General features: G+C 35.5%; 1 protein-coding gene across 1 annotated transcript in view; it reads right to left on the bottom strand.

The window, feature by feature from the left end:
- LOC118752118 overlaps positions 1-15,395 on the bottom strand; it is a gene marked incomplete at its 3' end in the record, with an annotated part of 26,441 nt that extends 11,046 nt beyond the window's left edge. The window contains exons 1-3 of the mRNA XM_036486963.1: positions 15,341-15,395; positions 13,137-13,881; positions 5,567-7,079 (exon numbers count right to left, since the gene is read on the bottom strand). Coding sequence (XP_036342856.1) covers positions 5,567-7,079; positions 13,137-13,881; positions 15,341-15,395 — 2,313 coding nt within the window. The remainder of the gene's footprint in view (positions 1-5,566; positions 7,080-13,136; positions 13,882-15,340) is intronic.
- Between the last annotated feature and the right edge of the window lie 887 nt (positions 15,396-16,282).

Here is a 16,282-nt window from a genome sequence, read left to right as displayed (position 1 = left end):
ATTAAACATGTTAAATAAAAGCTTATTTTTAAAAAAATATTTTTTTTTACATTACTTTTTTTTCAATGACGGATAACTTTAGTTGCGAAGAATTTTGGAATAACATATCCAAAATTACTCGCGTAGACTCTGAGCAAGTTTTTCCTACATTGTGTCAGTTTGTGTCAAATTTAATGACCCTACCAAGCTCATCAGCTAATGTGGAAAGAATTTTCTCAAAAGTAAACTTAAACAAAACGAAATACAGAAACAGGCTAGATAACACGACCTTAGAGGGAATTTTGTTCCGTCAAGATTATCTATCTGTTAACAAATGCTCCTGTTACACTTTAAAATTAGATCAACTTCTTTTAAAAAATTTAAACCAGTGGAACACAACAATTTATAAGCAGTTATGCTTTAAATTCTAATTTAAAATTTTTGTTAATAATCAACTTTTATTATAACCCATATACAATGTGGATTTCTTTTGGTTTTGTAATGTATTCAGTCATATTTATTATATGTATGTATGTAGTTAAAAAGTTTAGTAAATACAAATTTGAAGTCTTTTTGGCTCAAATTACGATTTTTTTGGGTAAATTGACGATTTTTCAGTGAAAGCTTTCGGCAACGCTGATTGCGCTCTCGGCAATGTCGATGAGTCGCGCTCTGCTCGTATCGGTGTGTAGCGCTCTCGGCACGCCAATGAGTGGTGCTCTGATCGTTGGCGGCGGTGGTTAGCACTCTTGTTGACGCCGTTTATGTCACTCTACTGGTGACGGGCGTCGCCCGTGCGCGGGCTGTGGTGAGAGCGCGTGTAACCTGTGGCGCTGCCACTGACAAGGTGACGTCCAGCCCGACAGTCAAGCCGGTGCAGAAGAAATCACCCTACCAGCAGCTGTTGCAGAAGTGGAATCAAGCCCGACAGTCAAGCCGGTCCAGCTGAAGTCACTTCCTGCCAAAGGCCGCATGTTCAAGACCACAGTCTCCTGCTGACTGCCTGGTTTCTTGTCGTGCTACTCCTTTGATAGGCTGTGTGCTTGATGTTGAGTGTATGTGCAGCTACATGTTGCTGTGTAATGTTGCGTTGTCATGGCAATGAGGAGGTTGTCGAGCAGTGTTGCCGTTTTAGCCCTTTGGTGGCTAGCACGGCGGATGACTCTCAGGAGCAGCGAAGCAACGGTTGAACAACGGTGAGAGCGCTAGCAGCGCGGCGGGTGACTCTCGGCAAAAGCGGGGCAACGGTTGAGAAACGGTGGGAGCGCTAGCAGCGCGGCGGGTGACCCTTGGTAACAGCGGAGCAACGGTGAGAGCGCTAGCAGCACGGCGGGTGATTCTCAACAACTGTTGGGCAACGGTGAGAGCGCTAGTAACACGGCGGGTGATTCTCAACAAGTGTTGAGCAACGTTGAGAGCGCTAGTAGCATGGCGGGTGATTCTTAACAACTGTTGAGCAACGAGGGCGGCCGACGGGTGATCTTCGGCAGGGGGTGACTTCTAACAGCAACGGGTTGTTCGTACTGGCACTCAGCCGCTCGGCAACCGGTGGAGCGAAGCGACCTAGCAAGTCTCACTCCAGGCACCGCCATTCCCCTAATCGCACTCTACAGAAGTAGGGGCTGGAACGGGTCGGCGGTGTCGGAGGCTCAACCAGCCGGCGACCAATTAGGATGCCTAAAAGGCGTGCAATCCTGGTCAGCCGGCGGGTCGAGTCGTACTTGGTTTTGGCTTGGCCAGTCGGTGACACATTGACGCGACCGCAGGCACACCAGCTGATCGACCGATTGGTTACGCCGAGCTTGGCTTGGCTGGCCGGCAAGACATTAGCGCGCACGCACACCACCCGCTCATCGACCAGTCAAATCAGCTACTCACCTGGAAAGACTGACCTGACTGCGCACTTGTTAAGCCTTTTATACCTGTTGCGCTGCATGATTGTTGAGAATTCGTCGTGTGCTGTACCGATTTATGCAGTGTGGGGAGCGAAGGGGTTGGTGAGTTATTCGGGCATGCTGCTGGTGTGCTGCTAGCAGTGCTCACTTTATACTGTGTGTATGTACGGCGCTGTATGTACGTCTGTATTTACATGTACGGTGGAGTATGTATGTACAATGTTGTATGTGTGTGCGGAACGGTATATATGTACAATATTGTATGTATGTACGATGCTGTATGTTATTGTATCGTAGCGGATGCTACGTTACAATGCTTAATGTGATCTAGTTTTTTTCATTTATGTAAGAGACGAATTTTTAAACTAACTGTTCCTTACGTTTTTATACATACATACTGTAAAAGTGTTAAGGCTTGTAACTTATCTATTGACGATTTAACTATAGTTTAAAATAGATAAGTTTACTGCCTTTAAAATGCTTAATTTGTTAAATGGTGTGATTGTATCAGCTGCTGGTGTCGTGAGTGGTGAAATTAGCTCAATTTTCTAAGTAAAAAGTGTTTAGGCGGAAATTTCTTGCACAATATGAGTCAAAGCCGTGTTTGTGGAAGATTAAGTTCACGATATTGCAGTTGTGATTTAAAAAAAAAAAAAACAATCTTTCAACATAATGGTAGAAAAATTATGAAATTTCGGCTCTAATCATTTCGATCCTTCCTCGACCTCATTTGTAACGAAATAAATTGTGTACCAGCATGCTGGTAAGTTATATGTTTCGGGCCTGATGGTCAAGTGATTGTACCATGGAGCCAGCAACCTGGTGTCGTATATTTCCCCTTTTATACAAAAAGGTTTTTGGTTGGATAAAATATTTTCTTTTTTCCAGAGTTCATTGTTTTTCTATACCATTAATTATTGCAAATGTTTGCGTGTATACTTATATATGTATATGTACAAAAAAATGTAGCTACCATTTTTAGCCACAACGACATTTTTTAGCTCCTTTTTAGCCCTTTTTTAAAGGAATTTGGCTACCACTAAAAATTATTCGCGGCAACACTGTTGTCGAGTGTTGCTATGACTTGTGTTGCTGTGGTTTATTGCATCGCTGGTTGCTTTGATGCCGGGTATTTGTGTGGGCCAAATTCGTCAGGGATATTTGGTCCTCACACAACATATAAGTAAGTAAAGGGCTGCCGCCGTTTATTTTCAAATATCGAATAATGCGGGGCAAAGGCAAGACGCTTGAAAAAAATCAGTCCATTTTGAGGTTTTTATATTTTGAAAAACTACGCAGGACAGACCTTTGAATAACAGTACGGCCCTGCAAAAAACAGGACGGATGGTCACCGTAAGTATTATATAACCTTATAATATCATTGTACACAGGAATCAATAAAGTTTTAATATTCATGAGATTTTTGAATAGCAGTAATGAGATCATTTCCACTTTCAGTGTTTAAATAGTCAGAGAATTACTTACATTCCATTTTAAAATTACTTTTAATTTGGAGTTCACTTCAAAAATTTTAAGTCGAAGTCGGTTTATCTCTTTGCTCCAGGAAGCAACGTCAGCCCTCTTTTTAAATTTTTAAATAAGTTGTAGGCAAGAACCATTCAATTATTCAAATTTATTTAAATCGAAAGATATTTTCGAGATAACTAAAAGAACTCGACAAAAAAACGTCAGACCTTTTTCTAAATAAATTATAATCCATAATATTACCGCAACTGGAACGTAAGGACTCGGCGATATTCCCATAAAGCGATTGCTCTAATGTCTTGCGCATATCAAACATTATCTGAAACATGTCGACTAAAATTAGATTGTTTTCTTGTTACTTTTTACAATACAGTGTAAGGAAGTTCTGACGCTATTTAAATACCTGTTAAAAATCTAAAAGTATATTTTTTACCTATGGCTCAATCTCTTAAAAAAATTGGTTTAGTCCAATACCCAGCCGAGTGCCGTACAATGTAATGATTCCAGTATCTTCATTTATTTATGTATATTGTAACTATCAATATCTTAAATATAAAGAGACGTGTAAACTTTTTTTTATTTAAACTAATAAAGTTAGAAGGACGAAATTCGAGTCCTTGACAAATATTTTTTTCAAACATATATATTGCAAATTTCCGAGGATATTCAAGAATAAATTTTTAAAAGGACATTTTCAATACATATTCGTCCTGGTGCACACAAAAATTAATCCTTTTTTTCTATTTTCCAGAATTTTTCCTTTTAATTGATACCCATATTGTTATTCTACAATGCACCGCATGTTTTGAATACTCTTTTTACTTAATCATATTCTAGAAAATTCTAAGTCCTTTTAAAAAAACGTCCTGATGTCAGAGAGAAAAACTATAAACGCAGCTTTACTATACTTGGCGCCCAGTTTTGTGAATATATTGATTTTTTCGTGTGTAAAATTGTCGCACGGTGTTTTCATATAAAAATTTAAGAGTACCGATAATTTCTTTATAATCCAATGATCGGATCTAAACCAAATTAGTATGGGACTACCTCTGGCTTTGCTTAACGTGGCCCAAAGTTATGCGGTAAAATACATAAAACAAAGAAAAATATACCGGCGAATTGATAACCTCCTCCTTTTTTTGAAGTTAGTTAAAAATACGTGGAGAAAAATTACCGAGTTACCGAGTATCAAGCTCGGTGGGAAGCCCCTATTACAAATTTGAAATCTCATAATTGAAAATTCAATACAAATTTTGAAAAATCAGGATATTAGCGTACTGATTGAAGAACTGAATAAAATCAGTACGAGATTTGAAAAATAAGTACTGTACTTATAAAATCAGTTCGTCAAAGACCCAAAAGGATTTTTTTAGAAACTGCAAACTTATACTTTACTATATTGAAATACCACAGGCTACAAAACTTCATAATCCAAATCCTTTCTAAAATCTTATTAGAAACTTGAGAGTTTTATTTTCAAAAATTTATTGAATCTTCCTCAGCACTGCACAAAGTTAAGAAATTTTATTTTTATTTTTATTACTGAGGTTCGAACTATATTTTTATAAAAAATATCGAAAAGTGATTTAAATAAAAAAACATTGTATCCATTGCGAAAAATTCTCTGTAAGTAGACTTTTTTGGTTCACTGCAAACATTCATAAATGTATGTGAATAAAACTTTAAATGTGTACCTACATATTTATTTAAAAATCAAAAATTCATTTATTAAAAGACAGTTCAATTTGGGTATGATTTTCATTTCAAATCAATATGTTTCAAATGTAATTTTATCGTCAGCCTCACGCAAGTATTACACAAATATCGTGTTAATTATACATAAGTATCATATCAATAATACATGAGTACATATCAATAATACGTGGTAATCGCGATAATTTTACGTGTTTCATGTACATACATAAATTTCACGTAAAATTGATAATGTCGAAATGGTAAAATTAACATTTCCTTATTTCAGCTGAAAATTGCAAACAAAAACTGTTAATTTGACGGCGGTTTTCAGTATAGGCCGCACTTCTTGTCATTTGGGAGATCAGAAGATCTCCCCTCAAGTTCAAACATCATAAATACAAGTCGTGAGTACGGAATTTTGAAGAAAAAAATATAGTGATATTCGAAAGAATACTAATGTACATTGTTGGAAAATAAAACAATAAAATTCCTTATTTTGAATAATTACATACCTTTTTTTGTTTGCTTCCTGCATAATTAAAAGCGTTTATCGGAGTGGTTCTTTGATCTATTTTTTTCGGAGGTATGTACAAGCTTTCTGTCCGTTTTGGAGACATTGGTGATGGAATAATATCTTGGCCCAGTGATTGTTGATGCAAAACAACATCTTCAAATGGCTGTTTGGCTAACCGTGAAATTTGTTCTTCCGCGAGACTCAACTGTGAATTAGGGTTTGTTTGAGTTATGGCTGATCGAGGAAAGGTATCCCTTGAGTAGGAACCTTCTCCATTTGGTGTTAATAGGTCTCTTATTTGCAATGGTATACATTTATCTACTGAAGCTTTCCGAGAACCTGCACTTTCATTAACACGACTAGCAGCTCGGGTATATCGATCTATTGATGAGTCTCGACTTGGAGGCCTTTTATAGTGGTCAAAGTAATCAATAGAAAGTTTTTGATTCATTTCATGAAGTGATGGCGGTCTAGTTTGTTTTTCCGTTGCTCCTAATACATCTTGATGTTGTGATGGATCGCGCGAGAAAAGATAATTTTTGTCAGGAAAGGTGTGCGTAGGTATTTGTGGTGAAATAGCTTGGAAATGTTGTTGGTTAAAAAGAGTTTGTAAATTTGTCTGTTCACCATCAAAAGTATGGTAAGTATAGTCGTCGGTTTTATTTGCATTGGCAGAGTAGTTATTACTGTAATGATTGTTCCTGTTATTTTTTAGAGTTGTTTCACCTGGTTCCATTCTATTGCCATGTGCCAAATTGTTATTTTCCGCTAAGTCACTCATTACCGTATTATTCTTTCTGCTGAGCTGACTTACTTGTGTGCTATCTTGATATTGCTTTAATCGTTGCTCATTTTTTTTATCTTGTAAAGAATACATCGAATCTAAAGCATTACTGCCAGAATAGCTTTGTTGGTTAACTAAATTTACAAAGTCTGTTTGAGGTGTTATATGGGGTCTTTGTGATTGCATCGAATTCTGCAAGTGTATTTTAGATTCTATTCGTTTATTGAGATCAGATTCACGCATTTCCTGTAAAGTAGACGCATTTTTATGGCGCTCTACAAGATTTCCGCTATAAGAGGATGGGTTGTTGTTTTTTGTTGAGGGAGTAAACTTAAGTTCATTACGATAGCGCAACTTTTCAAATCGTTCTAAAACTGATGGCTTAAAATCTGGGGCGAATTCTCGTGCAATTCTAACTGCGATTTCACAGTCGATACGAGCCTGATCAGCTGCAACGTCGGCGTTTTGAGCTCTGTCAGTTGCAGTAGAAGTACGAGAAATGGCAATATCAGATCGCTGCATTGCCATTTTTAAAGCTCTTTGTGCCGAATTAACTGCTATGGTGATGCGGTCTCTAAATTTCCGTGATCTCGCTAGGAATAAATGTTTCTTTTTTTGGCTGGTAATTAAAATGTTATTTTTGTATTTCCCCTCTTCAAATGAACCGTCACGGAATGTAGTCACACCATATCCATGTTTCTTGTTGTTATACCACTCACCTTCATACCTGTAATAGAATAACGGATTCAGAACATAGTCAACATTGAGTTATCACGTATAGAGACAACTAGCCTTATTCTCTAACCTCATACGTTAATGTTGGTTTTCATTAGGACAAAATCACTGACACCAAAACTGCCTTCAGCTGACAGCTGTTCATTTGGTGTCAAAGGCGTTTTCATTACATTTCAAAATCTGACCAAATGTCGATACCGCAGTGCATGTCAAAGACTGTGATCAAATTTCGGTGACAGATGATTGACATTCCGTTTTCATTACTGATGTCAAATGTGAAGTTAAATTTTTACAAAAATTGTAGAATACCGACCATTTAACTAAAGACAAACCAAAAATGTAACTGGACAGAACTCTTCATGCTGATTTCAACCTTACTAAAATTATTTAGCGCAAGTAAAAAATCACGAAAATATAGGAGGTTAAGCTAAAATTTTCGATATTTTGAAATATCAATATCTTATGAACTACATAACCGATTAAATAACTAATGATGTCAAAATAAAGATGATAGGTGTATCTTTCAGTTGATGAAAATTGCATAGTTAATGCTACATAAATTTGTATTATTTAGAAAGTACAAGTTAAGTACTACCTTATATAGAAAAGTTTATTATAAGTGGAAGCTTGTTCGCTTCCTTATCCTGGGGGATGGTGGCTCCGGATGATGATTAAAAGCAGGCGGTGATATGATACGCCGACAATGCCGTGTTAAAACTTCGGCGATGGTGGTGTATATCGTGGCGTGGAAGTATCCTCGCGCTTCAATGGCTCCGCGCTGGCCCTGGATTCTCCGCACCAGTTCAACGTCCAATTTTTAAGCGAGACACTAGTGGCGCTTAATTGGCGGCTATCACAAGACGCCGGGTTGAGGTTGCACTTTGTATCGCGGTAATTTGTGTGAAAACTATTACGACCGACTACGACTGCGATTGCCGACGAACTTGATATAATTCGCGTGACGCCAAATAAAAAAAAGAAACACGAGAGGAACTTGATATTGTTAAGTGGTGCTTTTTCACTTATGCTAAATTAACGGAGCGTACCTGTAACCGTGGAGCTTTGGTGCTCCGCCGGCCAACGCTCGCTTTGGTGGAGCCCTAGCGCTCCCTCGGTGCTGCCGTAATAGGCAGTGCTACTGCCTTGGCTATTTGCTGGCGCTGCAGCTCTGCTGCGGTATTTCACGATGAGCCCTGGTGCTCCGCCGGCTCTTTTGCCGGCCAACGCTGGTAGCCAGCAATTCGCCAAGAAATGTTCCTTTTAAAATTAATACGTCTTCACATTTTGAATTGCGCGTAATGAGTGACGCTGATTTATTTTTCAAGTTCAATCTTAAACCTAGCTGCTATTGTTCAATACAACAGAGTTGCATATTTCAATATCGTAAATTTATATTTGTAATAGGGCGAATTCATATTAGGTAATTTGTAGGGTTGCATCACCCTCCTTTGGAAAAAGAAGAATTTGGCAAAGTGATCAAGTTTGCCATATTCTTCTTGCCCAAAATTTATAATTAGAATTAAATTAAATTAAATAAAGGAACGAATTTGGATTTGATTGAGGAATATTCCTCCCCCTTATATTCGATCGTTCATAGCAATTTAAGTTATTGTAAATATTTAAATAAAAGCTATTGTATTTACTTAATTAATATGACTTATTTTTATTAATATTTGTTAAATTGGCAAAGTATAGTATTTTAAAATAAAGATAAGTATGCTATTGATAAGTAACTATGACTTATGAGTTTATTTAATATACATAAATATGTTTTTAATTGGATATGAAAAAATGGAAATTCAAGTTTCTTTTATCTATATATATATATACATAGTATTTGTTGAAAGATTTTTAAAGTTTGATTTTAACAATGCATGAAAAATGCTTTTTGGTTTAACAATCTAATTCATATTTTTGTGAAAAATTCTTAATATACATTTTTATGGAAAAATATATTATGAATACTTATAAAAGTTTCTTTTGTTTGTTTTTTTTCTTTAGAGCTAGATTTCATAATTTGTACATTTCAGATTTTTGGTATATTTTTTGTAAAATTTTTTTTGTAATAAAAGAAAAATTAAAAATAATTATACATACGTATTTACATATATAAGAAACTTTGTTTTATTTTATTTTATGGATTCTATTTTTGTGTACTGTTTTTTCTTTTTTTCTGCTTTTGTCGAAAATGGTTACGTTGACTCCGTCAATATTTGCTATGACGTATGGATCTTCATATATATTTGTATGTTTATCGCGTGGTTCTTTTTGAACTAAGACCGTATCATTTAAATTAACTATTAACGGACGCGCGGTCTTGTTATATACCGTTTGGTTCCAGTTTTATGTTTGTTAATAAGTTCTTTTGCAAGCGCGTGTGATTTTTGCATTCTGTATTTGATTTCTTTCGAATAATTATCAATGTTATATATCAGATAAATTTTTATATCTTGTAATTCGGTTGGTAAAGTTACTTTTCTACCGAATACTAATTCAAATGGTGACAGTTTGTTATCAAATACACAACTTGTAGTTGTATTGTGCAAAAATGTGAAGTATTCCAAATAAACTTCCCAATCGGACCCAGTTTCATTTAAATACCCGCGTAAATATTCATTAAAGACACGGTTGTTTCGTTCAACAGTACCAACGGTTTCATGGTGATGTGCTGTCGAGAAATTGTGCTGGATTTTTAAAAGTTTGGTTAATTCGGAAAAAAGTTCATTTTTAAATTTGGTGCCCAAATCGGATTTTATAGTGTTCATAATGCCGTATGTTAAAACAAAGCTTTCAAAAATTGCAGAAGCTACTGTTTTTGCGCTTTTATCCGGTGTGGCTATTGTTACTAAATATTTGCTGAAGTCGCATATAATGGTTACAGCGAACCTATTGCCATTAATGGACTCAGGCAAGGGTCCTATTGTGTCTATTACTACAACATCAAAGGGTTTGCAAGGCGTTCGGGTTAGTACTAAATTTTCTTTAGTTTTAGGTTTTACTTTATTTAATAAACATTTCTCACAGTATATAGTTCAATAGTATTTTGTACGTAATTTTGCATAGCGTTTTTTGTTTCCGTAATGTCCGCCTGATATCGGGTCGTTATGGTAAATTGTCATGAGTTTAAGTTTCTTGTCGTCTTCAGTTATTGTTTCCACAGGGTCTGTTAGTATAATTTGTAAAGATTTTAAAACTTTGTTTCCAATAATTTTTAAGTCTGTAATCGAAAATTGTTCAAAGAATGAATCATTTTTTTGCCATTCAATTTCTTTAATGTTGTGATTGCCGGCTTGGTGTTGAAGCCTCAAAAGTAGCTCATCTAAATTCGCTATTTTGTTAACAACCTCAAAATTAATTAACTCGAGTTTTCTATGTTTTAAATGCGCATATATCTTAATACTTGAAATTTTATCATTTTTATCGTAAGTAATTTTGGTTTTTATCCGTGGATTTTCTTTTGAAAAATTGTAAGAAAATTTGTCGTAAACTTGTACTGTGGAGTTATTTGTGTGATTTTCTTCGTACTGTGGTTGCATTTCTACGTTTTGTTTTGTCATCGATCTAGTTTTTACTGCTAAAATACGTTTTGTTGTGTCTTTAAGTTCGTCAATTCTGATTCGTGATAGTGCATCCGCACCAACGTTTGTTTTGCCGTTTATGTATTGTATTGAAAAATTGTATTCCGAAAGTTCCAGTCTTATTCGCGAGAGTTTTGATGACGGGTCTTTCATATTAAAAAGGTAAACTAATGGTCGGTGATCAGATTTTACAGTAAAGTGTGAGCCATAAACGTATGGTCGAAATTGCTTGATTGCGAAACATATTGCTAGAAGTTCGAGTTCGATAATTGCCTTTTTTTGTTCTGCTTTATTGAAAGCCTTAGAAGCAAAACAAATTGGTAAGTCGTTGCCGTTGTGGTTTTGGCTTAAAATTGCACCGCATCCGGTTTTAGATGCGTCGACTGTAATTATGAATTGTTTGATAAAGTCAGGATACTGTAAAAGTTTAGAAGACATTAAAGAAGATTTAAGGTTTTCAAAAGCTTGTTCACAGGAGTTATCACATTTAAATTCTACATTTTTCCTGCTCAAACGATTTAAGGGTGCTGCCAGAGAAGTAAGGACAGGTATAAATCTTCTATAATAGTTTGCAAATGCCACGAATCTTCGCACCTTTATCGCATGGCTTTGTGTACTTTTTAATGGCTTTTATTTTTGTATCATCTGGCAGTAAACCTCTTGCTGAGCACTTGTGTCCTAAGAAAGTTATCTCAGATCGTAGAAAGTTACATTTATTTGGGTTAAGTGGCAAGTTGAACTTTCTGCAAGTTTCGAACACTTTTTCTAGATTTTTGAAATGGTGTGCGTCACTGCATCTGATAACTATTACATCGTCGACATACATAAAAGCTTGATTAGGTGAAATACCGGAAAATGCTATAGACACCATTCTTGAAAACGAGTTAGGTGCTACATTAAGGCCAAAAGGCAAGACCTTCCAACGGAAAGATCCGCGATCAGTGCTAAACGATGTAATATCTCTAGATTTTTTATGTAATGGAATTTGGTGAAAACCAGAATACTGATCCAGAGTCGAAAAATATTTTGCTCTTCCAAGGTTATCTAAAATGTCGTCTATACGTGCTAACGGGAATTTGTCTGCAATTAGTCTTTTGTTTACTGCTCTAAAGCCTACGCACATACGGTACGATTTTTGACCTATTGGATCTTTTTCGGCACTAAAATTAAAGGACTGTTATAGTTGGAGTAGCTTTCCTCGATCAAATTGTTTCGCAATAAATTATCGACTTGTTTGTTTATTTCTTCGCGTTGTGAATATGGCAATCTGTAGTTTTTTATGTAAACTGGAGTTTTGTCTGTCAGTCTCAATTTTTGTTCGTAAAAGTTGTTCAGAGTCATAAGGTCGGATTTTAAGGCAAATACGTCGGAATATTTTGAGCAAAGATCAAACAATTTATTTTTACCATAATGGGGTACTTGTTTTTCTAAAATCGATTTGAGTTCTTCTATGCGTTTCGGATCAGATCGGATTCGTTAATTTTATAAACGTTGAAGTTTGTTATATCTTCGGTTTGAATATAGAAATTTCTTACGTATTTTACTTCATCAGTAGTGTTTATTAGTTTTAGTTCGGGTTTTTCGTGTCAACGATACATTTCGCTGTAAAAACACCACTACAAACTTCCTGGGCGTCTACAAAAACGGGGTTTTTGGATTTACCCAAATTAAATAACCGAAAAACTTCGGATCTAGGTGGAATTACTAAGGTGTCGGTAGTAGTACCGTGAAAAATTGAAACGCTGATCCTTTCTGTCCCCAAACCAATGGTTGTGCTATCGTTTGCATTGTTGACTATACATTTGTTTATTTTTAAAAAGTCTTTTCCGAGTATGCCGTCCGAAGGAATGTTAAAGCTGTCATTTACAAGGTGAAGAGTGTGCGGAATGAAAATGTCTGATACTACCAAATTTGTATGTATTGTGCCCAAGGTTTGGACCGTTTCTGTTGTTACGCCCGTCATATTAATAATGTTATTGCTGTTTATTGCCGACTTGCTTGTTAGGCTGGAACATTTTATAAGGGAAATGTCTGCTTGAGAGTCTACTAAAAAAGTGCATTGTTTGTGAGAATCACTACAATTTATTTCAATGAAATCGGAATAGTTGAGATTTAGGCAGTAAATGGATTTTTCTTCTGTAAAAGTGGTTAATTGTTCAAGTCTAGCTCCCCCAGTGTTCGCGCCTGAGGGGCCTCGGCGTTTAAAGTCCGAACATTGGCAGAATTTCGTGTTTTTGAACGCGTATGGATTGCTATATCTACTGCTTGAAGCCTGACTGTTGTTACTATTATTGTAGTTATTTCGTCTATTACTAAAACTATTGTTCCTATTCTGATTGTTGTTTCGATAGCTAGTACTACCGCTGTACCTATTTGAATTGCCGTTAAACCTGAAATTGTTATTGTGCTATCTGTAATTATTGCTGCCTCTATAACTTCCTCGAGAATTAGCTGTTCGTATGGGACGTGACCTAAAAGCCAACACCTGCCGCTCTTTTACTATATTGTCGTGCTCCACAATCATTTTCGCTACAACATCTTTCGAGTCACTGAAGGTTGACGATGCTAGTATCGACTTTACCATATCTGAACGGCTGTTGAGCCTACAAACATTTATTGTTTGCTCGACTGCCAACTCGTGAGCTTTCGCTTGTGTCATCCCTTCAATAATAAGTGAACGCTCCAGAGCATCTGCGAGCTCTTCTACCTGTTTCGCAAAATCTGAATAATTGTTGTTATGCACTTTTAAAGCTGCAATCTTACCAGCGACAACTTTCGAGTCATCTGGCTTTATTTTGCTAGACAGCGCTTCTTTAATTTGGCTAACTGAGCTTATTTGCGTTGGTAGGGACTCGCGAGCTTTACCTTCAAGTTTGGATTTCAAAAATGCAATAAATGTTGTAGTGAGGCTTTCGTCTGACAATTCTTCAATACGGGCAATTTTATCAATAAAAGAGGCAAGTGATAGCGGGTCACCACTATAATTTTCCCCTATAATCGAGGCGCATAAACTTATAAATGATTTATTTTGCTCAGGTGTAGCCAATTTTGCGTTGTTATTTTGAAAGAAGTTAATATTTGGTGAGCTAGTGGTTACGTAAGGAGGATCGTCAAATCCCAAAAAATCTTCGAGAAAAGACAAAGAACGACTCTTTTTAATACTATAAACTCCAAGGGTGCCAGTTGAACGTGCGTCAGCAAATTCTTCGTCGGAATCTGTGTCCGAATACAAAACGTTTTCTGTAATTAATTCGTCAAAATCTTTTGGTACTTTAACTTTGCAACCAATTTTACAAAAACACTTAAGTAGGTTTTCTCTACACCGCGATAAACTTTCAATTAATGACTTTGGCTTAACCCTTTGTTTGAAGTGCGAATTTACTAGTATTAAAATGATGTTATAACTTTTTATTAAAGATTCTTTATATTCCTCCAGCTTGTCCTCTTTTGTTGAGATAGGACGACTTTGTAACACACGTCTTGTAACTTTTGCAAAATCAGTGCGCAAATCTTTAAATGCAGTATCAAAATCTGGCATTTGAAAAACCCGGCATGAATGTTAAAGACTATAGGCACAGTAAAATTTCCACAATTGGCGTTCAATCGGCATTAACCTTTGTTTTTTAAAAAAAGTTGTAAACGTGGCAATCTGATAGTACGGCCTGATTTATAAGAAAAACATGTATCGATGAATTTGATTTTATATAAGATTAAAAAAAAAGTTTACAGCACTCACTCGGCGAAGCACAGAAAAAAAATGGTTTTCTGATAATATAAAAGTTTTGAAATAAATGTTTTGAAAAAGTTTTCGCTAACCACTTTGCAAGACACTTTTTATTAAAAATTTAAAAATTGTAATTTAATTTTAAGAAAAGTTGCGTGACAATATTTTACACGCTAGTGTAATTCAAAAATGTAACTGCCCGTCTCCACAGGATAAAGTTTATATCTTGATACATATGTCAGAATATAATTTGCCAATAGAGACCGCTCATTGCTCTTCGAGAGCAATATATATCAGAGCTTATATCTTGCCATCTATTGCCGGCAATTTGGTAGTTTGACAGCTAAATTTTCATTTGCACGAAAACTTCGTGGCTACAACATCATTATTATTTTAATATAAAAGCAAAAATTGAGCTGCTTCCTGTTAAAATATTTGTAATTATGTATTTGGATATAAACTAGCCTATTTTCTAAATTTTTAAAGCGATTAAATCCGGCAAAAATACGTTTTCGAAGCTATCTTACAAATGCTTATATCAAGATATAAAAAGCCCACACAAATATTGCCACTGATATATCTTATATCTAGCGACCAAAATGACAGCTGGGCAGCAATAAATTTTATCCTGTGGAGATGGCCAGTAAGTAAAATCATGTATGAAGGTCAGAAAACTTTAAGTTATAAAACACTTGAAAAGGAAAGTTGGTTTGATACCAATAATTTGCACGCGACTGTAGTTCAGAAATTCAGTAACACAAGTATGTACATATGTATATGATAAAGTATATATATTCACAATTTTAATTATGGAACTGTATGATAGTAAGCATGTACATAAGTATATATAAGGAAAAATTTTTTTTGTTGTATTCAAATTTAGTGTACAGTTGTATTTAATTTAAAAACGTTTAGGTAAAGTGTAAAGTACATATGTATGTATGTTCATACCATCAGGTCCCACGAAGTCACCTTCCTGCGTACCGTTGCTCGTATTAGTTGCCATGTAGATCTGTGTTGCCAAGTGAAGATGTGTTGTCCTGGTTGTAGCTGTTGTTGTTTGTTTCCACGCTGCCATCGCACCCTGCTCAGCGATATATATATATATATGTTAATGTTCGTTATTATGTGTGAGTTGCTAGGTGGCGTGGTGTTACTGTTCAATGCCAACGGTATACATATGTATATTTTGTAACGGGGTTGCGGTTTTTGGCATTTTCAGTGGCGTGGTTTTTATTCGCTGTTAGGAAACGGGTGTATACTTTTTCGTCGAAGTGGTACAGTCACGCATTAAAATTTATGTTCTTTGCGGTTTTTTCCGACTTTTATTCTCACGTTAGTTTATATGTATTAAACGCTTTCACCTCCTTTTTTTTGCTGTGCCACTGTTACTGTTTTTTTTTCCACCACAAAATACCACTTTCGCCACTAGCAACTTCACTCGTTGGTTTTCGCATATAATTTTCCACTTACATATGTGTTTCAAAGTCCCGTGTTTTTGTTTCTAAAAATTTGGTACCACCGCTTTTTTTGTTTTTTTTTTTTGGGTTGAACAGTTAAGTTTGGTTTTTACGCCATTGTTGTTTGAATAGTTTATAAAATTTTGGAACCACCGCTGTTTTTTGCAGTTTTTTTTTCTTTTTAATTTTTTTGTAATAACTTTTTCTGTTTTAAGTCATTTTTGTAATTTTGTAAATTTTCCACCACCAGTTATTTAATAGTTCATTTTGCACGTTTAGTTTGTAACATTGTTTTTGTTGTTTGTCAGTTTCCTTAAGATTTGTGAATTACAACCACCAGTGACTTTATAAAACATTTTTATTTTTTTATTTTTGTTTTTTGCTTTAAATTAAACTAATTTTTTTTTTATTTACTTATTTTTTTTACAAGGAG

This window comes from Rhagoletis pomonella, unplaced genomic scaffold (genome assembly GCF_013731165.1).
Source record: "Rhagoletis pomonella isolate Grant_MI unplaced genomic scaffold, Rhpom_1.0 Rhpom_scaffold_01242, whole genome shotgun sequence".
Classification (NCBI taxonomy): Eukaryota; Metazoa; Arthropoda; class Insecta; order Diptera; family Tephritidae; genus Rhagoletis; species Rhagoletis pomonella.
This window is presented reverse-complemented; position numbering and strand designations above follow the sequence as displayed.